The sequence below is a fragment of the Triticum urartu genome, chromosome 5 (assembly GCF_003073215.2).
Source record: "Triticum urartu cultivar G1812 chromosome 5, Tu2.1, whole genome shotgun sequence".
Lineage (NCBI taxonomy): Eukaryota > Viridiplantae > Streptophyta > Magnoliopsida > Poales > Poaceae > Triticum > Triticum urartu.
The window spans coordinates 581,208,077-581,231,597 of NC_053026.1; the positions used below are offsets into that span (position 1 = coordinate 581,208,077).

General features: G+C 44.3%; 1 protein-coding gene across 1 annotated transcript; it reads right to left on the bottom strand.

Annotated features, from left to right (window-relative positions):
- Nucleotides 1-698: 698 nt before the first annotated feature.
- On the bottom strand, nt 699-9,492 carry LOC125510932 (protein argonaute MEL1-like). The gene is made up of 22 exons (XM_048676222.1): nt 8,689-9,492; nt 6,311-6,516; nt 6,068-6,217; nt 5,833-5,966; nt 5,626-5,735; nt 5,412-5,518; nt 4,906-5,044; nt 4,713-4,829; nt 4,430-4,537; nt 4,274-4,345; nt 3,844-3,963; nt 3,582-3,750; nt 3,373-3,494; nt 3,127-3,267; nt 2,840-2,982; nt 2,695-2,757; nt 2,553-2,616; nt 2,310-2,445; nt 2,128-2,201; nt 1,945-2,039; nt 1,831-1,862; nt 699-1,111 (listed from the first exon to the last, which is right to left on the bottom strand). The coding sequence occupies exons 1-22, from the start codon at nt 9,376-9,378 to the stop codon at nt 924-926; spliced, it is 3,180 nt and encodes a 1,059-aa protein (XP_048532179.1). The 5' UTR covers nt 9,379-9,492; the 3' UTR covers nt 699-923.
- Nucleotides 9,493-23,521: the final 14,029 nt, after the last annotated feature.

Below are 23,521 nucleotides of genomic sequence, written 5' to 3' on the forward strand. Positions count from 1 at the left end.
TCTGATGCTTTTGAGAAGTTTTACTCCTTCGAAGCAACATGGAACTTGTGCTATCAGAACTTGTCTATGACGACACAACATGGAACTCTGTCTACAAGACTTCTGTGCAATAAGACCAAAGATGTATTATGCAAACGCCAATTCCTGGCTGACCAATTTGGATGTGAAACTTCAAGCTGAGCAACTCAAACAGCCTCAATAGGAACAAGTTTAGAAGGACACACAGCCAGTGTCTTGTAACCACAAACTCCATGAAATTCATACTAACTATGATAGGTTGGCACTTGTGAAAAGTTGGCACAGTGGTAACTAAAAATCCCGCCTTCTTTCATTGGGCAAAAGAAGATGCAGACTGGCACTTGTAAAAAGTTGTCCTTGGAAGCAAACTCTCTTTGAGAAATCTAGTGTTAAAAATTCCAAATGGAACAAGACTATGCAGATGACTCTGGAAACTCTTCTGCAGTAGTGAAATCAAAGATCAATTGTTCAAAGGCCAATTCGGCTGTGGAAACCAGCTTGGTTTTGGATTCTGGACAAGCCCGAGTGCAAGCCAAGAGAAACTCAAACAAGTTGCTCCTCTGACTTGCACCTGTTACAAACCCAAAATCCAGAACCAAAATAGTTCACCAGATCCCAGCCACAAAGCTAAGAAGAATCAAACTTAAAGAACCCAAAGATAAGAATAGCACAGAACAATATGGCAACTAGCAAAACCACTTGTTAACTTAAACCACTTGCATAGGATAGGTCTCAAGTAGAGTTGAAGGTAACAAATACAGTCATAGATATCCTCCTGGCTACTACGAACTGAACAAGATAACTACGAGCAACAGGCTCCACGGCAAAACAGGGTAATCGCCATCTCAGGCTTCTCTCACACACAACTCAGGGTAGGGTAGGGTAGGGCAGGGCTCCACAGGAGCTCAGCAGTAGAACATGACGTCCTTGACGTTGTCCTTGATCTTTGGGAGCTGGCGCACCTCCACAGGGCCCTCACGCGCAATCGCCGCCTGACCGCTGCTTCCGGGGGTCGATCCGCCGTCCGAGCTGTCCCCTTCCACGTAGTAGCGCGCACGGAATGCGGCAAGATGGGCGTAGTAGGCCGGTGGGACTGCATAGCAAGTTCAGCCAAGTTAGCTTCTTCTGGAAGTAAATGCCACAGGTTGTATAAATAGAACAACAGCTAGGTTACCAAGTCTTAAAACAGCAAGGGGGAAAGATGCTGTGTTGTTCATTTCAATGTAAACATAGATGACACAGAACGAAGGAATGGAAACTACTCAGTGTGTTCATCAATAAACTAGCAGAGGGTTGATTTCAATGTAAACATATATAGATGACACAGAACAAAGGAATGAAACTACTCAGTGTGTTCATCAATAAACTAGCAGAGGAATGCAAACTACTCAGTGTATTCATCAATAAACTAGCAAAGGAATGAAACTACTCGGTGTATTCATCTATAAACTCAGGTTCATTTTGTCAGGAGTACATGCTTATTTAGAGTTTTAGACCAAAGGCCCTCAAGCACAGATCCATTAAGGAGTTAAAGAAACCAGTGTGGTTGGATTGCTAACTTGCATCAGAGAAGGCACAGTGGCACACACAGGCGGGTACAAGGTAATACTAATGCCAAATACAGTACAAGTCTGCAGCTGCTAGGACTATCAGGATAAGCAAAACATAATAATTTAATAGCAGAGGCATAAGGCAGATGATGCCCCTAGTCTACTAGTATTAATGCCCACAGAAGAATGCTCTACTTGGAGAGAAAAAGTACAGATGAAAGTTGAAGCAAATCAAGGCAGAAAACTGAAAAAGGGAACTCACCAACAGAGACCGCACGAGTGCAACGAGCATAGCTGCATATGGATCATAATTAAACCATCATCAGAGTCATAACACAACAGAGAGATTAAGAGAGAGCGGAAGAGAGGGGATTACGTGTAGCAGAGATTGTTGGTCAGTGACTGAAGCGCATCGGCTGTGAAGTGATTCTCATCATAAAGAACATGGTAGTGTGTTGGCCTGCTAGTTCCCTGAGGAGCATTTTGCAAACACACTCAGTATGCAAGCACTGAAGATAAGCTGCATAGGAACAAATGGACATGTGGACAAAGTGTCTACCTGAATGCCAGCATGGCTGCACAAGTAGAAATCAAACTCCGTAGGGTGGCAAATCATGAGGTCAACCACAGTTCCTGCAGGACAACAGAAACAGAAATGCACCCAATCACAGTCAGCAATGTTTCAACAAGTAGCAGATAGGTGTAAATCAGTGACATTGAAATACCAGTGTATTTGCTAACCTGGAAGTATGTTCCCACTCTTGTCGGTCATATCACGCCTCCCATGAACCTCAGGGAATAGCCTGGTGTGATGCCTTTTCTGGACAACCACAAAGGTGACTGGGGGCATATACCCCTCCTCTAACGAGGCGCAGGCCTTGCAACAGCAAAATTAAGAACCATCAGAATGAGAAAAGCCAAGGATAACATCAGAAGAGGTAGACAAAACAGATATTTGCACGTTATCATATGCTGCAGGCTTACCTTCCTGATTGCGTCCATTTCATGAAGCAGAACATGGCTGAATTGGCCTTCACTTACGCCATCCCTGTACATGAGAATGATCGGTCAGGCAGTTCCATTGAATGGACAGGATGAAAAGAGTATCATGAATTTGTGCACGCACCTGTAGAAGAGTATCCTCTCAGGCCTAAGGCCTGTCTTCCTGCGGAAGGCAATCAGCAACTCCCTGTAGAGAAAATTATGTCAGGTTCGCAGTTGATCCACAGGGCAATTGCTAGCAATCGTCTCTGACTAATCACAAAACTCACCTGATCATGCCACCATTGACATTACCCCTCTGCGGATCTTTGGTGACACTGAAGAGGTCTTCGATTATCTCCTGCCTGTGTGGTTGGGCAGAGACAAGACCTCTGTACTTGGTGATCTCTGGCCAGTCCATTGATGCCACCACCTACATCAATCCAATATAAGAAACGGTTAAGCCTATTTGTACTCAACAGGTATGTGCATCAAGATGATAATTCCATTTGAAAGATAAAATCAGAAAGAAACAAATAACGAGTTGACAAACTGTTAGCTACGGGGAAGAACTAACCGCAGCAATTGATGATGCAGAGTCCTCTCCAGGTGGGGGGTGTGTAACATCAGCACCAAAGATGATTGTTGGGACTTCGGACACAAACGGTATGCCATTTCGCACAAAAGCTCTCTCCAGAACTGTGTTGCGTCCTCCGACCTAGTCAAGACACAGAATTATCACATTCAACAGAAACCGAAGTAGACAATGAATCAACATTCCATGGAAACTGAATGTAAAACATAGACCAGGTGGTTATGTTACCTTCACATTGATTTTGAGTGCAACATTCTCCAAATATTGCTTGTTCGGTCTGGAAGCATGCCTTGGCAGGCAACACTGAGACACGATCCCAAGGTCAGTCTCACAAACCTTCTTGATTTTCCCTGCAAAATTAAATGTGGCACACACATAAATCTACAGAAATCCAAGAGAAGGTGGAAGGGGATTAACCAGAGGAGCCATATGCATACCATAAGAACCACTGACTTCAGGTAGGATTACAATTAACAGTTGTAGCTGTTTTTCGCTTCCCTGTTTTCCAAGCATTTCGGTGGTCCTCCTGTATACATCCCTCAAGGCATTCTCGATGTGGTTGGGGCTAGCTGATCGGTTGTCTACAAGTGGCCTTGGATTGACAGACTACAGGGTTGGAAAACACAAGTCAGTCAGCTATAACATACACACATAAATAATAAATGCCTGAGAAACAGGAAAGAAATGCAAGCCTTTTACCATTCCAGTCATATTGCACATCTGAATCAGATCACAACAGAACCTGTATACCTCCTCAGGACGCATGCGTGAAAAACTCACACAGGCCCAGTTGTCTATGATTCCTCCATTGATCATTTTCTGCAGTAAAAAAACTCAAATGAGACCTATCATTTGTACCATCATCGATATACTACATACAAAATGACGAGCAAAGTCACAGACAAGCTCAACTGTTTCTCAATTTAAGTAACTAGTGTGAAAACTACATGATCAATAAAATGCAATCAAGCAAAATAATTTGAGTTGCTACATACAGTACAAAATAATGACCTGTCCAAGACATTAACAACAAACAAAGAAGAAACACAACAGGTTCTCCATGTATTTAGTTCCAAGAAAAAGTAATGCATAGTAAAATTGGGAGTGAAGACAATGAACAGGGAAATACCTTGTTAATCATGTTCCACTGTCCAACACTTGGCGCACAAGTTTTCTCCTTTCCAGAATCATGATATCTCAACTGAAACACATAGAAAGGATGTGATTACTACAAATCCTTCTAGTGAAGCAGCTCAGAGAAAGGAGGGAAATACAGCATTCTTACCATGGGGGGAGGCAGCACACGGGCTGGAACAGAGACAAGGTCACTGCAGACATTGATCCCGAACTCCTGAGCAAACTTGTCCTCAGCATACTTGTTGTGCAGAACCATCTACAGTGTGAAAAAGAGTGTCATGAGAAAGACTACACATTACAGGCAAACATGACAAATATGCCTTGAAAAGGACATTCCTAACTACATGAGTTCGAACAGATTGGAATGAACTACCACATGCGAGAAGACATGGGCAGGTATTTCCAGAATGCAGTTGACAACAGGTACATACCTCACGAATGCTTTGCTCCCTCTGCTGGGGACGTTGACAGGTAGCTCTAAGTATGTTGGTGACCTGCTTGTCATTCAATTTCTTAGAGTACCTTTGCCCTTCAACAATCTTGCACGCCTACAATCAATTTGTAGAGAACCATGAGCAAACAATGCATAATTCAAATATGACGAAGCAGGCATGGACACAATACCTCCATAGGCAGATACACAGGCCGAGCATCACTTCCAGACTGCAAGCAGGGCCAAGAAGTATACTGCAGATTGTATTTGTATCTTTGCATGAAGTACTGAACAACTGACATTCTTGTTCCTCTCTCATCAACAGGAAATCTAACAACAAACAAAACAACATGAGTAGAGTGCTATTAGAAAGGGAATAACAATCATGGATAGATGCTAAAAAGTTAACTGTGGTCTAGACATTCCTAAGGAAAACTGTGAACAGGAAACAATTTGGCACAAACAGATCTTGCTATGCTGCAGAAATCAAAAGCATATGCCACAGGAAGAATGTTGTAAACAAAATTAATCCCCTAACCAGTTCCTGACACACCAACATCAATGAAGATGCAATAAGCCAAAAATCTATACAACTACACATCTTTTTAATATTCCAGCAACCCTGATTAGTTGGACCAGAACATAGAGAGAAAATACATAATGGAAAATATTATAGCATTTGAGGGAAGTTATTTACATGAGCTGGCTCATGGGAACAGGAGTAATCCCTGTTATCTTGTATCTTCGGATTTGGTCTTCCTGGTGGTTTGTTTCGACACGCACCCCACGGAGTGCTTTCTTTATCTGCATACAGTGCATACAATGAGATTAGTCAACTATTTCAAGACAATAACATGGTGCAATCTACAGAACATGAATTCTAAAACTAGCTTAGCATAGACGAATAGTACCTTAACACGGTCCCTGTCTGTCAGAGGCCGCGAGGCATCACGTAAGTTGAGGAACTCTAGCACAAACTGGACCACTGTCACAGGCTTGAAGAAGGATGTCGCAGATATGTCTGAAAAATGAAGTGCAGATCATCAGATAAACAAGGCTAGGACACACTGCAATCGGAAAACAGTAACAGTAACAGACAGGGGAGGGGAGGGGAGTACCTATATTGAGTGACAGCCCCATCTGGGTTGGACGTAAGCTCTGGTAGTAACCTCTCCAGCACTCTAATCCTTCACCAATGTCTCCTCTGTGACCAAAGGTGGTGGAGAAGAAGGATCTGGACACTGTGACATAGCTGCAATGAAAAAAGTGCAATAGTGTTAGGGCTCTAGAGAACTAGTTAGTATGATCAAGAAAAACTGATGGCAATAAACTGCTGGAAAGTGGATGTCATACTTCCAGGATGGTGACTCCCTGAGGACAACATCAAGAACTTGGATGGTTTCTTGAGGCATATCCCTCTGTCTTCCTTTGAGGAACTGCTGGAGGTGGTACAGGTCTGTCCTCCCAGCAATCCGAATGGTGATCTTGTACTCCCTTTCAGCCCTGCAAATGAAGAGGGAACAAGTCAGTAGCTAAAAAACAAATACAATGGGTAATCAAGTTGGACAAGATTGAAGGTAAAGAATCCAATCATACTTTTCTTTGTCTTTCTTTTCGGGATCAACCAGTGTAACAGAAAACTCCTCAGACTCAAAAGGGAGTGAGCCTGCAGTGTAAAGACTCTTTCTTCCATCGTAGGCAGGCAATTTGCCCCCAAGGGATGTCTTGCCGTGCAACTTGATTAGCTCACTGAGTACCTCCCTGTTCACAGCCCTTGATTTTGACTCCGGGTTAATGGAGACCTACAGCAACACATTTCAACATCAGTATGTATGCACAAACAAGAGAGACTCTGTTCTACATTCAGTACACAGAATAGAGACGATTAGCCCTCTGATTAGTGTCCAATGAATTTAAAAAAAATCAAATGAAATATTTTAATTCTCAGTACTTATGCTATACTTCATTCAATCTGTGAGGGAAAAGAAAAACTAGCGGATCTTAAGAAACCAGTAAACCAAAATTAGGCAATAAACGAAATTAGCTGCTAGTGGCATCGCAGGACTGGAAATGTAGCAGGCAAACGGCAAGACATACCATGTGCCGGCCTCCATTTCGACTTACTGAGACCAGAAAAAAATCCAGTTGAAACGGAAGAAGCCCTGTAGTATAGAGTCAATCAAGTGGGGGAAGAAGTCTGGATCCCAAATCGAACTCCCAATACTCAAGGGGGCACAGCACAGTAGAGTAATTTTCTGGCACGGCCATGCTAGGGTTCCTGACGGGCCGCGGGCGAGCAGGCCGGAGGCGGAGAAGGGGCGGCGGCGCTCCGTCCGGGTGAGGAGGGGTTGAGTGGGAGGCTGCGACGGCATGGTGGGGGTGGGTGCGAGGGCACGAATCTTGGTGCAATCATGCGGTACAGGAATACAATAAGCGGACCTGTGTACCGTGTGTATAGTATAGAAAAAAGGACCTGACCTGCGTACTGCGTCTAGTAAAAAAAAGGACCTGCGTACTGTATATATGTACTTTTTTTTTGCATCGAACTGTATATATGTACTTAAAAAAGGGAAAGGAACTACGGACTGTATACCAGATACTGTAGGGGTACTTGTTACGAGGAGTAGCAAAATAATTCGTCGCCAATTTACCATATATAAATGTACTAGACGAATATAAAGTAGTTTTTTTGCATTTGGAATATAAAATAGTTTGGCAACAAAGGAGGTACGCATATACATGTATGAGCAGAGAATGAGATTTTAAAGCAAAATAGAGCTCACTGTAAAAAGCTGAAAAACAATAATATTAAACCTCACGTCAAAAACAGTACTAATATTTAAATCCCCGTACGTGTCGACCATTCAGCGAAAAAAAAACAGATCCACCACTGTTGTTCCACCCACATACATACACAAAGAGGAAACGTCCAAGGCTGGACCGAGAGGGGGAAAAGAATCTCTCCCAAAAAAGAAAGTTGACGGACTAGATGCAAACACAGAGAGCCACACGGAATTGCGCTCGAGGTGCGCGACACAGGAGATCCGAGCACGGCCTCGGCGTTGCATGCTTTGAACCAAAGACAAAACCAAAAGCTGCCGCGGGACCTCATGCATGCAGGCAGGGCAGAGCCAGAGGAATCACAAACAAAGGTGGCAAGGGCAACAACACCAACAGGCCTCCTGCTTTGCCCAAAATGTATGAAAGACACGTACACGGACGGACGGATGCGTCTGCCATGTCCCAACGGACGGATGGTACGTTCGTTGCTTTGCCCTTCTGTCCCCGAACGAGGACAAGGACCAGACGGAAACCACAAGACCAAGACCATCCCCGAAAACACTTTCACAAAAGAAGAACGCCGGGAAAAGACACAGGAGATGAATCAAAGAAAGAAAAAGGTACGTGGCTTTGCATGGGACGGGATCTCACGGCGACCCCCTGCCGTCTATAGCCAAAACGGATCCCAAGAATCTGCAGCCTTGACCGCAAAGTTGCCGAAATAATGTCTACATCTACTGCTGCTAGTTTCCAAGATAACAACGACAGCGACGAAACAAGAAGCGATAGCTACTGTCTGCAGGATGGCTTTTGCATTCCAAGAACTCACTGTTCATGCATGAGAACAGGAGAAAACCATCCATGCATGTAGCGGGAGAAAACGCAAAGATTTTATAACGGCAAAAGAGAGAAGCACCGAGGCGTCACTACGTGTAGCGACAGCGCTCGACCAAGCATCCATGGATGGATGGATGGGGTCGGAGACGCACGTCGCATGGAGAAAAACGAAAGCAGAGCGGGAGAAAACTGCACCATCACAATCGTATACTGGTAGATCTACGAGCAAGCTAGCGCGGACAACGTAAAAACGACGTACGATACGACAACATGCATGGAACGCCAGATCCGAACAAGAACTAGCTAGTACGTGAACGGAGATGGTACGTAAGGGAGCGGGATGGGGTTCAGCTCACATCGTAGTGGAAGAGGTTGTTGTCGGCGACGTTGACGAGGAAGTGGTTGGCGCGGATCATCACCTTCTTGCCCACGGTGCCGGCGCCGGGCCGCGCCGGGTGGGCGAGCCCCTTCTTGGACACCGGCGCGAGGTCCACGTCGGGGGCCTTCTCCTCCTCGGGCTGCGTCGCCGCGATCGCCGCCGCGGCCGCCGCGGCGGGCGGCGCCAGCGCGGTCTCCGTGACGAAGAGCTTCTGCTCGAGCTCCTTGGCGACGGACGCGGGGGTCGGCGGAGCGGGAGCGGGGGCGGAGACGCGGGCCGGCTGGAACGGGGCCGCGGCCGGCGAGGGCGTCGGAGCAGGAGCGCGGATGGTAGCCGGCGTGGGCGAGGGCGCGCGGATGGTGACCGGGGGCGAAGGCGCGCGGACGGTGACGTAGGGTGCCGGGGCGGGGTTGCGGACGACGACGCCGTGCTGGTAGGCGCCCTGGTGCGGCCCCGTGGCGTTGGGGTTGTGGTAGATAGCGACGGCCGGCGCGTACTGCGCCGGCGCGGCGGGACGCGGCGCCGACGGAGCGCCCGGAGGCGGCCATACGAAGCCCGTGGGGCCGCGGCCGCCCCCGCGCCCTCCTCCAGCCGGCGCACCGCCCCGGCCTCCGCCGTACTGCTGGTCGCCGCGGCCTCCCCGGCCTCCGCCTCCGCGGTAGGCCATGGCGGGAGAGAGGGAGAGCGGTGGTGGTGGTGGGAGGGCTAGGCTAGGGTGGCGGCGGCGGTGGATTGGAGAGGAAGAAAGGAGCGAGTGGATGAGGACGGCGGTGAGTTGGTGGGAGGATCGGCGCGGACGAGGCGGCTTTTATAGGCGGAGCGGGGTGGTGAGCGAGTGGGCGAAACCCTAGCCCAGCGGGGTGGTGAGCGCATGGCGTGGTCCGTACGTGGGAGAGGGAGGGGGATGTGGCCCGAATTACGCGATTCCGTCAGGACCGGCGTGTAAAATGCCGTCGTACAGAGGAGAAATATCTGGGTTCGCTTCGGGTGCGCGGATCAGAACGCGCGCGCGGGGGGGCGTCCTCGGGAATGCGCTGCGGCGCGAGGGGCTTTTCTGCAAACTGTGCGGCTGTCCGCACCTGGTTTGCTTTGGTAAAGTAACCATGGTAGAGCGGTTTGGGTCAGGTGGGATGGTAACCACGGTTGGGTTTGGGTTTGGGTCAGCTGCAAACGGTGCTGTACACGGGGGGTTCTTTTTTTTCTTTTTTTTTTGAACAAGAAAAGGCGCTCGAAGCGCCAAATTCATTTCAGCTCAGAAACAGTGTACAGCGTGAATTACAAACTCCTGTACCTGAAAATTTGAGAGAAGAGACACCACAGGACAGGAACTATGTCTATGAGCTGAAGCGAAGCAACAAACTTGAGGTTCAACCTTAGAATGAAGAACCTGATGAGCTACATTGTGTGCTATGCCATTAATTTCCCTAGAAATGTGAAACACTCGAGGTTGCAAGCTATTAGCATGCTTGAAGAAATCAGCCAAAGGCTTCCTGATGCTCCAAGGGGTGGTAGATTCCACAATCTTGCCGATAGCAGCCACCGAAGATAAAGAGAGGCAATCCATGAGAAAGGTTGGCTGAAGAATATTGAGCTTATTAGCCACTTGAGCTGCAAAAGAAAGAGCCAGAGCTTCTGCATGTAGAGGAGAAGTAGTGGGAGGAGCTGATGCTTGAATTTGCACATTGATTTCAAAACGATCTTGAGGCAAAACAAGATAGACCCCTATTTCAGTAGCAACTGCTCCCTGTAATAGACCAGGAACTTTTGAACTTCTGAAAGTAGCGTCAGAAAATATTTTGGTCCCCGTAATGAGCAAATCCGATTTAAGAGTTCGACCCTGCGTAGGAAGATGATCAGGAGGACAAAGAACTTTTGGCATCACCTGCATCTTAGAGAAATGAGGCAAGTCCTTATAAGAATCAGAGGACAAGGCCATAGTAGCAATGTGCACATGATGAGGTAGAGCGTTTTTCCTGTCAAAAAGAAAATCATTTCTAGCCTTCCAAAGACACCATAAGAAATTAAGAATGTTAGAGATAGAACCATTAGGATGTCCCATTTGAAGCAAGGCAATAAGGATAGAATGCATGGAAGTATGACCTTGGATTAAAACATCAGACCTAATAAACCAAGGATAGTCAAACCAAGCAGCACGAGCAAAGGGACAAAGAAAAAATAAATGGGATTCATCCTCCTGATGGCCACACCTACAACAGTTTTTAGATATATGAACAGAGAATCGACTAGCTCGCAAACCTGTAGGCAATGCCCTTCTAAGAACCCTCCACGCAAAAGTTTGTACCCTAGGCAAAACCTATTTTTGTTTCCAAACCATTTTGAGAAGATTCTTCAATTCCAAAGAAAGAACAGAAGGAGCATTTCTGGTTACTGCATGAATGTCCTGCAAACAAAGCTTATAAGCAGATTTGGAAGAACAAATGCCATTCGGAGTGAGATCCCAACAAAGCAAGTCTGGACCATCATCATTGATAATATCAGTTTGGAGAATAATTGAGGCCATAGGTTGCTGGAAAAGTAAATGAACAAGCTCATTATTCCAAATTTTTTGTCCAGGGAGCCAAAGATCCTTAACTAAAGAAGGATATCTAAATCCCGGTTCTTGAATAATGAGATGTTCATGAATGGAAGTCCAAAGGGAGCACCAAGGTGTGCTCCAAATAGAGATATTACCTTGAGTTAATTGGTAAAAAGAATGAGCTTTCAATTTAGGAATCATTTTTAAAACCGAAGCCCAAAAAGCAGATTTAGGAGCAGAAGAATGAGCAACCCAAATGGAGGAGTCATGAAAATATTTAGCCTTAAGAACTAAATATAGCTGAGAAAAAGGGGATTTAGCAATTCTCCAAGCAGCTGCAAGAACAAGACTCTCATTGATTGCCTTCAAATTTCTTATGCCCACTCCACCTTCTTTTTTAGAATTGCATATGTCTTTCCATGCACGAATACAAAGACTCCTTGAAGAATCATTCTCCCTAACACCTGTCCACCAGAAATTTCTAATGACAGCAGTGAGCTTTGCAATAAACTTCTTTGTGAACAGGATGTTAGACATATAATAAACAGGAATAGCAGAGAAAATAGAGCGAATTAATTCAAGCCTCGCAGCATGAGAAAGCATATTGGCTTTGTAAGCAGGCAATTTATTCATAAATTTATCAAGAACAAAGTTATAGGCGGCAGTTCTATTTTTAGCAGGAAGAATAAGCGGATGACCAAGATGAGTGAAATTGGTATCCATGGAGGAAACAGGAAAAACTTGCTTAATCTCCTGTCTAGTAGGTTGACTAACTCGAGAACTAAAGAGAATGGCAGATTTAGCCCAGTTTGGAGTTTGACCTGAAATAGAACAAAAGTGGTGAATGAGCTGAGCCATAGTAGTGGCTTCCTGAATAGTGGCTTGCCCACAAACCAACAAATCATCTGCAAACAACAGAGAATGAATAGAAGGGCAATTTGGTCCAAGCGAAATTCCTTGAAGATTTTGAGCAGCAAGAGCTTCATTGAGAGCAATAGACAATTCATTGATAGCAATAACAAACAAATAAGGCGACATGGGACAGCCTTGACGAATGCCTCTGAAACTTCTAAATTTATGTGAAGGCTGCCCATTAACAAGCACAGAGAAAGTAGGAGAAGAAATGCACGAATACACCAAATTAATGAAATGACGATGCAACCCTTTACGTGCAAGCGCAGACACAATGAAGTTCCACTCTAAACGATCAAAAGCTTTAGCCAGATCTATTTTTAGCATGAAAGCATGATGATTCCATGAAGCAAGAGAGAAAGAGTGAGTAATCTCTTGAGCAATAATAATGTTGTCACTAATTCTTCTACCCTCAATAAAGGCTTGCTGAGCAGGATCAATATAGTTCGGAAGATGTGGCTTAATTCTATTAGCTAGCGATTTTGCAATGATTTTATAGACAACATTACAAAGGCTAATGGGACGATAATCCATAGGAACCTGAGGAACTAACTTCTTTGGGATTAGAGCAATATTAGTATCATTAATGTGGGGAGGTAAAATACCAGTTTGATAAAAGTTAATCACAAGTTGAGTGACCTCCTCCCCTATCCAATCCCAAGCAGCCAAATAAAATTCCACATTAAAACCATCTGGACCTGGAGAAGCATTCAACTTCATTTCTTTAAGAATCTGCAAAAGTTCATTTTTATCAGGAAGAAAATAAGTAGGATCCAAAGAGTTGACAGGCAAGTGAGTATTGAGAAAAGGTCTTCCAATGTCATTGTTAGGCGAGGAGAAGATGTACCTAAAATAGTTGACAAAAGTATTAGTGATAGCACTAGGCTTAAAATGAATCACATCATTCTCATCCTTAACAGAACAAACAATATTCCTTTTTCTTCTTTTGATCACGGCCTGATGAAAAAATTTAGTATTGCGATCACCAGCCGTGGCCCAACCCTTTGTACTTCTTTGTTTGTAAAACTGATTAAGTTTGGAAAGAGTTTGCTCATACCTAAGAGTGAGAGAACCTTCCAAAGTATGATTTTGCTGCTGTAAAGGAAGCTGCTGTATCTGATTGATACTTGATTCAAGTTCCAAAAGTTCTTGCTGAAGAGGCTTTTTCTTCTTGCACCACTTTTTCAACGAACCTGCCAAAGAAGAAGACTTTGTTGCAAAGGAGTGAGATGTACAATTATTCCAGGCAGATTTAGCAAAGTTGCTAAAATCTTTCTCAAGTAACCACCAGTTTTCAAATTTAAATGTTTGCTTAGGCTTAACAAAATTACCATCAGTGGAGACAAGAATGGGAGCATGATCACTGAGAATAATAGGAAGATTAAGCACTTTAGTATTAGGATAATGCATACACCACTCAGAGTTAACCAGGCATCGATCTAGGCGTCTATAAATAGGATTAGCTGTATGTTGTTTGTTACGCCAAGTGTACGCAGGACCACTGAAACCAATATCAAAAAAACCACAATTTTTAACAAGAAAACGAAAAGCAGACAAACGATAATAATTAATACTACCATTACAACCATCCGTTTCATACAAAATGTCATTAAGGTCACCCATACACATCATGGGCTTCCCCAGGTTATCATACACAAAAGCAGCAACTTGACTCCAGATAGTACTAGTCTGCCTATGATAGGGGTCACCATATATACAAATCAAGCAAAAGTGGACACCTGAAGCTAGATGAACTACATTAGCAAGAATATAGTGAAAGGAGGCACTATGAACAGAAACTTTGAGTTCATCATTCCACATAAGCCACAGCCCACCGGAAGCACCTCTAGAAGGAACAACAAAGCTATTAGCAACATCAAACCTATTAACAAGATCAATTGATCGAACCTTAGAAGATTTGATCTCAGAAACAAAGGTTACCTGGGCTCTAGTAGAACGTATCAAATTAGCCAGAAAAAGCATACGATCATTGCTGAGACCCCGACCCATACCCAGACAATTCCAAGCTATCGCTTTCATGGCATCCGAGGCTAAAAAGAATCTGCCATACTCATGTTTGTTTCAGCATCAAATTTCATCTCCTCTCCCAACTGACCCCCCATGAGATCCACTCAAATTGATGATAAGGGTTGATTGATGGAGTAAACTAGAAAAATCAGACAAGCATCAGAGGTTGGGGAGAGCCAGCAGCAAGCCCCGCTAGGATTTAGGTGGAGAGCGAGGCGAGACCACGGGCCTTAACAGAGGCGGCAATACAGGCGGGTCACGGCAGGCGGTGGTTCAGCCCCGCTACTGCTGAGGCAGGCGGAGACAGAGGTGTCGAAGGCGGACGGCAAGGCCGGCTTGCTGCCAGCCAAGAATCTCGTTGAAGAAAGGAAACGAGAAAAGGGGATCTGGGAGAGGCAACAGCTATGGGCAAGAGAGGTGAAGCAGATGGAGTTCAGGGGAAACAAGGGATGGAGAAAGGAGATAGAGGAGGAAGGGGGAGAAAGGAGATAGAGGAGGAAGGGGAACTGCACCGAGGAGGAAGAAGACGGCATCACGCCAGTCGTCGGACATTTGCCGGAAGTCGCCCAGCAGGTTTAAGTTATTCTCTTCCTCCTCTATGAATGGCTGGGAGGTTATTTAGATCCATAGGAACTTGAGCGAGCAAGTTTGGGCGGTGAGAAGAAGGCTGGGATAAGAGGAGTGAGGGATTGAATATTTGGATTGATGGTTAGACAAGAAGGATGGAAGATTAAGAAGAGCGGATGAGATTAGGATCTACGCAAGAACAGAGCACCAGATGAAAAATACGCGAAGGAAGGGAAGAACTGGAGTGGAAAAATTATGGAAACGATTAGATCAGGAGAGGAGGTAGATAGGGAAAGAGAGATCAAGCAAAAAGGAAGCACATCACCACACTAATCTCCGGCATCTCGCCATTCACCGGCATGTCGCCAGCCACTTTCCTAGCTTGCTCTCAAGCCGTCCATGTTGCTGGTAGTGGAATAAGTCTGCAGGAAGCAATCCTCATCTACACGGGGGGTTCTCGAATTTCGATTCAAATTGTGGCCGCTGCTGCGGTTCCGATCGACGGAGAATGATTGAGCTGCCAACGGGTGAGAAATCTTTGATTTTTGGTACGTACATGCACTTTGTCGATCTTCGGTTTTATTTGGTGCATTTAATTTAAGAGTACGTATGCGTGTAAAAACATTTAAATCAATTCTGATGCATTGGTAAAACCAATTAAAGAGTAAGTATGCGTCTCTCCTCGGTCTTTTCGTTATCAAGTGAGATTTCTACACATATGTCTACATGATAAATAGACTTCTCCCACACGAGATTGATTTAGAAATGGCAACATCATCACAAATAGAACTTATTCGAGAAATGTGTCAAGTTACATCTGATCTGGGTAGATTTCTTCAATTAACCTTTATCAGTTCACTAATATCTAACCTATGAATACAACAAATGTTGAGATGGTTTCTTGGATCAAACTATCTCACAACCGGTCTGGATAGCTAGCCAACCCACTCTGCATCAACAAACTACAAACTACCGACTTGCTCTCTCTTTTCCCCCTTTCCTATCTCCACCGAAGTTCGGCCTAGGGCCGTTAAATTCAACCACCACCACCCCCTTTCCTATCTCCACCGAAGTTCGGCCCAGGGCCGTTAAATTCAACCACCACCACCCCCTTTCCTCTCTCCTTCATCGATGTTATCAGCCGAAGTGGGGGAGGAAGGAGGTGTATTCGCTTGTAGTTGTAGGGTGGGTGCCTGCCTTTGGTTGCCACCGTGGTGATGGAATAGTCATTGGCCAAGGCCCTGGTCACACCACCAGGCCGCGTGGGGCCCCTATGGCTCCTCTCGTGCCCCTCCGGTGCTTTTCTGGAACCTCCGTGCCCTGAAAACCCCGTATTAAATTCTTAGAAGTTTTTGACCTCCATAGATATTGATTTTCTCTAGAAAACAACAACTGAGACCAGACACTAAATTAATAGATTAGTCCAGAAAAATAATAAAAATTGGCATAAAAAGTATACGAAAGTAATAATATGGTAGCATGAAACAATAAAAAAATGGACATGCTATGGAGCGGCATGCTATCATGGAGCGGCATCAACATGCTGTGGTACAAATTTTGTCCCATTTGGAGCAGGTTTGGGTATATGCTTCTCACAAACCGGAGCTTCTCACAACAAGCATTATGGTTTTCGGTAGGAAACGTCCCACCTTTGGGTACGAAACGATATCCATTGCCTCTTATTGCTTTCAGTTTTTTTTCTCGTGTCAACATAGAACAACAGGAGTGTTGTGTGATTTTTTGTGATTTTTCAGGGTTCGTTTGGACATTTTTATGCATTAACTGAGTTTTCAATACATTTTATGTGCATAATTCAAATTTGAACTACATGCACATGCTCTAGTGCATATAAATTGGTTGAAAAATCAAATCTGTGTCCTTGGGTGCATGCTTAGGTCCCATGCAAGAAATGGGAATGAATTTCAAACACCGGGGCACCGTTGATTGCCGGCAAAACATTGAGATGCGTAGTTTTTAAATTCTAATAAATTCAAAACTCGTCTGAAATTCATGAAACTTGGCATGCTATCATGAGGCGCCATCAACATGCCGTTCTACAAATTTTGTCCCATTTGGGGCAGGTTTGGGTATATACTTCTCATAAACCGGAGCTTCTCACAACAAGCATGATGGTTTTCGGTAGGGAACATCCCACCTTTATGGACGAAACGATATCCATTGCCTCTTATTGCTTTTAATTTTTTTTCTCGTGTCAACATAGAACAACAGGAGTGTTGCGTGATTTTTTGTGATTTTCAGGGTTCCTTTGGACATTTTTATGCATTAACTGAGTTTTCAATGCATTTTATGTGCATAATTCAAATTTGAACTACATGCACATGCTCCAGTGCATATAAATTGGTTGAAAAATCAAATCTGTGTCCTTGGATGCATCCTTAGGTCCCATGCAATAAATGGGAATGAATTTGAAACACTGGGGCACCGTTGATTGCCAGCAAAACATTGAGATGCATGGTTTTTAAATTCTAGTAATCCAAAACTCGTCTGAAATTCATGAAACTTGGCATGCTATCATGGAGCGGCATCAACATGCCGTGGTACAAATTTTGTCCCATTTGAGGCAGGTTTGGGTATATGCTTCTCACAAACCGGAGCTTCTCACAACAAGCATGATGGTTTTCAGTAGGGAACGCCTCACCTTTGTGGACGAAACGATATCCATTGCCCCTTATTGCTTTCAATTTTTTTTCTCGTGTCAACATAAAACATCAGGAGTGTTGTGTGAATTTTTCTGATTTTTCGGGGTTCGTTTGGACATTTTATGCATTAACTGAGTTTTCAATGCATTTATGTGCATAATTCAAATTTGAACTACATGCACATGCTCCAGTGCATATAAATTGGTTGAAAAATCAAATATGTGTCCTTGGGTGCATGCTTAGGTCCCATGCAAGAAATGTGAATGAATTTCAAACACCGGGGCACCGTTGATTGCCGGCAAAACATTGAGATGCATGGTTTTTAAATTATAGTAAATCCAAAACTCATTTGAAATTCATGAAACTTGGCATGCTATCATGGAGCAGCATCAACATGCCGTGGTACAAATTTTGTCCCATTTGGGGCAGGTTTTGGGTATATGCTTCTGACAAACCGAAGCTTCTCACAACAAGCATGATGGTTTTCGGTAGGGAACATCTCACCTTTATGGACGAAACGATATCCATTGCCTCTTATTGCTTTCAATTTTTTTTCTCGTGTCAACATAGAACAACAGGAGTGTTGTGTGATTTTTTGTGATTTTTCAGGGTTCGTTTGGACATTTTTATGCATTAACTGAGTTTTCAATGCATTTATGTGCATAATTCAAATTTGAACTACATGCACATGCTCCAGTGCATATAAATTGGTTGAAAAATCAAATATGTGTCCTTGGGTGCATGCTTAGGTCCCATGCAAGAAATGTGAATGAATTTCAAACACCGGGGCACCGTTGATTGCCGGCAAAACATTGAGATGCATGGTTTTTAAATTATAGTAAATCCAAAACTCATTTGAAATTCATGAAACTTGGCATGCTATCATGGAGCAGCATCAACATGCCGTGGTACAAATTTTGTCCCATTTGGGGCAGGTTTTGGGTATATGCTTCTGACAAACCGAAGCTTCTCACAACAAGCATGATGGTTTTCGGTAGGGAACATCTCACCTTTATGGACGAAACGATATCCATTGCCTCTTATTGCTTTCAATTTTTTTTCTCGTGTCAACATAGAACAACAGGAGTGTTGTGTGATTTTTTGTGATTTTTCAGGGTTCGTTTGGACATTTTTATGCATTAACTGAGTTTTCAATGCATTTATGTGCATAATTCAAATTTGAACTACATGCACATGCTCCAGTGCATATAAATTGGTTGAAAAATCAAATATGTGTCCTTGGGTGCATGCTTGGCTCTCATGCAAGAAATGAGAATGAATTTCAAACACCGGGGCACCGTTGATTGCCGGCAAAACACTGAGATGCATGGTTTTTAAATTCTAGTAAATCCAAAACTCGTCTGAAATTCATGAAACTTGGCATGCTATCATGGAGCGGCATCAACATGCCGTGGTACAAATTTTGTCTCATTTGGGGCAGGTTTGGGTATATGCTTCTCACAAACCGGAGATTCTCACAACAAGCATGATGGTTTTCGGTAGGGAACGTTCCACCTTTGTGGACGAAAAGATATCCATTGCCTCTTATTGCTTTCAAATTTTTTTCTCGTGTCAACATAGAACAACAGGAGTGTTGTGTGAATTTTTGTGATTTTTCGGGGTTCGTTTGGATATTTATGCATTAACTAAGTTTTCAATGCATTTATGTGCATAATTCAAATTTAAACTACATGCACATGCTCTAGTGCATATGAATTGGTTGAAAAATCAAATATGTGTCCTTGGGTGCATGCTTAGGTCCCATGCAAGAAATGGGAATGAATTTCAAACACCGGGGCACCGTTGATTGCCAGAAAAATATTGAGATGCCTGGTTTTTAAATTCTAGTAAATCCAAAATTATGTTAACCATTCACATGACGCCACGTGTCTTGGTTTTAATGGCTGTAGGAGGTGCTGTGCGGACAGCTGCTTGACCTTGACTGAACGGGAGGCGTGCGAGCGCCATCCGGTGCGCAGGCGTGCAAGCTGTCCTTGAGTGCGCAGGCTCACCGGGAAGAATGCGAGCTATACGTTGTGTTCCTTTTGACCCATAAAAATTCTCCATAAAGTTTCATGGCATTTGGACTCTGTCTGATATTGATTTTCTGCGATGTAAAACATGGAAAAAACAGTAACTCACACTTGGCACTATGTCAATAGGTTAGTACCAAAAAATGATATAAAATGACTATAAAATAATTATAAAATATCCAAGATTGATAATATAACAACATGGAACAATCAAAAATTATAGATATGTTGGAGACGTATCATTCACCACAGACATACGAGTCCATAGCTAGTATCTAGATGGCTTCTTCTCTCTCTTTGATCTTCAATACCATGTTCTCCTCGACCTTCTTAGAGTTCTATCCGATGTAATTCTCTTTTGCAGTGTGTTTGTTGGGATCCAATGAATTGTGGGTTTATGATCTGAATATTTATGAATATTAATGGAGTCTTTTCTAAACTTTATTATGCATGATTGTTATACCTTTGTATTTCTCTCCGATCTATCCATTTAGTTTGGTCAACTAGATTGATTTATCTTGCAATGGGAGAGATGCTTTGTGATGGGTTCAATCTTGCGGTGCTCTATCCCAGTGACAGAAAAAGAACAAACATGTATTTGTATTGTTGCCATTAAGGATAAAATGATGGGCTTTATTCATATTGCTTGGATTTACTTTATCTATATCATGTCATCTTGCTTAAGGCGTTACTCTGTTTTATACTTAATACCCTAGATGCATGCTGTATAGCGGTCAGTCTACTTGTCTCAGATGTGATGCCTATATACATGATCATTGCCATGAATATTGTCATAACTATGCGTTTTTCTATAAATTGCCAACAGTAATTTGTTTACCCACCGTATGCTATGTGTTTGAGAGAGAAGTCTAGTGAAAACTATGGCCCGAGTCTACTTTTATCATATATAAAAATCTAAAAATACATCGTTGCAATTTTATTTCCTTTATTTTGTCTAGTATTTTATTTTATCTATGTACCACTACGAGATTTAATCCTAGCAATAACCGTCAAGGGGATTGAGAACCCTTTTGTTTGCGTTGGGTGCAAGTATTTGCCTTTGTGTGTGTAGGTGCTGCTAACAAGGTTCTGTGTGGTTCGCCTACTGGATTGATAACCTTGATTCTTAACTGAGAGAAATACTTATCTCTACTGTACTGCATCATTCTCTCCTCTTCGAGGAAATCCAATGCTGCTCACAAGTAGCACCTACCTCCCTGGGGGCGTGCGGTGGGCGTTTGGGCTCCTCGTAGCTCCTCCCGCACTCTGCTGAAGCTTCTAGGGTCCCTTGTTGCCCAAAAAACGTATTAAATTAGTACGTGATTTTGACCTCGGTATATATTGATGTCCTACAAAGCCAAAAACAAGCAGAAAACAGGAACTGGCGCTGGACACTGATGTCTACTACACAACCTTCTTCTTGTAGATGTTGTTGGGCCTCCAAGTGCAGAGGTTTGTAGGACAGTAGCAAATTTCCCTCAAGTGGATGACCTAAGATTTATCAATCCGTAGTAGGCGTAGGATGAAGATGGTCTCTCTCAAGCAACCCTGCAACCAAATAACGAAGAGTCTCTTGTGTCCCCAACACACCCAATACAATGGTAAATTGTATAAGTGCACTAGTTCGGCGAAGAGATGGTGATACAAGTGGTATATGGATAGTAGATAAAGGTATTTGTAATCTGAAATTATAAAAACAGCAAGGTAACAAGTGATAAAAGTGAGAGTAAACGGTATTGCAATGTGTGGAAATAAGGCCTAGGGTTCATACTTTCGCTAGTGCAAGTTCCCTCAACAATACTAACATAATTGGATCACATAACTATCCCTCAACATGCAACAAAGAGTCACTCCAAAGTCACTAATAGCAGAGAACGAACGAAGAGATTATGGTAGGGTACGAAACCACCTCAAAGTTATTCTTTCCAATCAATCCGTTGGGCTATTCCTATAAGTGTCACAAACAGCCCTAGAGTTCGTACCAGAATAACACCTTAAGACACAAATCAACCAAAACCCTAATGTCACCTAGATACTCCATTATCACCTCAAGTATCCGTGGGCATGATTATACGATATGCATCACACAATCTCAATTCATCTATTCAACCAACACATAGAACCTCAAAGAGTGCCCCAAAGTTTCTACCGGAGAATCACGACGAAAACGTGTGCCAACCCCTATGCATAGGTTCATGGGCGGAACCCGCAAGTTGGTCACCAAAACATACATCAAGTGGCACATGGTATCCCATGGTAACCACAGATATCCACGGCAAGACATACATCAAGTGTTCTCAAAACTATAAAGACTCAATCCGATAAGATAACTTCAAAGGGGAAACTCAATTCATTACAAGAGAGAAGAGGGGGAGGAGAAACATAATATCCGACTATAATAGCAAAGCTCGCGATACATCAAGATCGTATCATCTCAAGAACACGAGAGAGAGAGAGAGAGAGAGATCAAACACATAGCTACTGGTACATACCCTCAGCCCCGAGGGAGAACTACTCCCTCCTCGTCATGGAGAGCACCGGGATGATGAAGATGGCCACCAGAGAGGGATTGCCCCCTCCGGCAGGGTGCCGGAATGGGTCTAGATTGGTTTTCGGTGGCTACGGAGGCTTCTGGCGGCGGAACTCCCGATCTAATCTCTATTCCGGAAGTTTTAGGGTATATGGAGTTATATAGGCAGAAGAAGCACATCAGGGGAGCCACGAGGGCCCCACGAGGCAGGGGGCGTGCCCCAGGGGGGTGGGCGCGCCCCTACCCTCGTGAGCTTCTCCTTCCTTCCTTGACGTGGGGTCCAAGTGTTGGGGAACGTAGTAATTTCAAAAAAATTCCTACGCACACGCAAGATCATGGTGATGCAAAGCAACGAGAGGGGAGAGTGTTGTCTACGTACCAATGTAGACCGACTGCGGAAGCGATCACACAACGTAGAGGAAGTAGTTGTACGTTTTCCCGATCCGACCGATCCAAGCACCGTTACTCCGGCACCTCCGAGTTCTTAGCACACGTACAGCTCGATGACGATCCCCGGGCTCCGATCCAGCAAAGCGTCGGGGAAGAGTTCCGTCAGCACGACGGCGTGGTGACGATCTTGATGTTCTACCGTCGCAGGGCTTCGCCTAAGCACTGCTACAATATGATCGAGGTGGAATATGGTGGCAGGGGGCACCGCACACGGCTATGGAACGATCACGGGGATCAATTGTGTGTCTAGAGGTGCCCCCTGCCCCTGTATATAAAGGAGCAAGGGGGGAGAGGTGCGGCATGCCTTGGGGCGCGCCAGGAGGAGTCCTACTCCCTCTGGGAGTAGGATTCCCCCCCAATCCTAGTTGGAATAGGAATCCTCAAGGGGGGGAAAGAGAGAGAGGGGGGCCGGCCACCTCTCCTAGTCCTAATAGGACTAGGGGAGGGGGGAGGCGCACGGCCACCTTGGGCTGCCCCTTTATCCTTTCCACTAAAGCCCACTAAGGCCCATTTAGCTCCCGGGGGGTTCCGGTAACCTCCCGGTACTCCGGTAAAATCCCGTTTTCACCCGGAACACTTCCGATATCCAAACATAGGCTTCCAATATATCAATCTTTATGTCTCAACCCTTTCGAGACTCCTCGTCATGTCCGTGATCACATCCGGGACTCCGAACAACCTTCGGTACATCAAAATGCATAAACTCATAATAACTGTCATCGTAACGTTAAGCGTGCGGACCCTACAGTTCGAGAACAATGTAGACATGACTGAGACACTTCTCCGGTCAATAACCAATAGCGGGACCTGGATGCCCATATTGGCTCCTACATATTCTACGAAGATCTTTATCGGTCAGACCGCATAACAACATACGTTGTTCCCTTTGTCATCGGTATGCTACTTGCCCGAGATTCGATCGTCGGTATCCAATACCTAGTTCATTCTCGTTACTGGCAAGTCTCTTTACTCGTTCTGTAATACATCATCTCACAACTAACTTATTAGTTGCAATGCTTGCAAGGCTTATGTGATGTGCATTACCGAGAGGGCCCAGAGATACCTCTCCGACAATCGGAGTGACAAATCCTAAT

What these genes read in the sequence shown, in the direction of transcription:
- LOC125510932 (XM_048676222.1), bottom strand. Translation starts at nt 9,378, where the DNA reads ATGGCCTACCGCGGAGGCGGAGGCCGGGGAGGCCGCGGCGACCAGCAG. An exon ending in GGGGCTGTCACTCAATATAG is followed by an intron (nt 5,736 to 5,832) that starts GTACTCCCCTCC and finishes TTCATTTTTCAG; the next exon opens with ACATATCTGCGACATCCTTC. An exon ending in TGAAGTCAGTGGTTCTTATG is followed by an intron (nt 3,495 to 3,581) that starts GTATGCATATGG and finishes TTAATTTTGCAG; the next exon opens with GGAAAATCAAGAAGGTTTGT.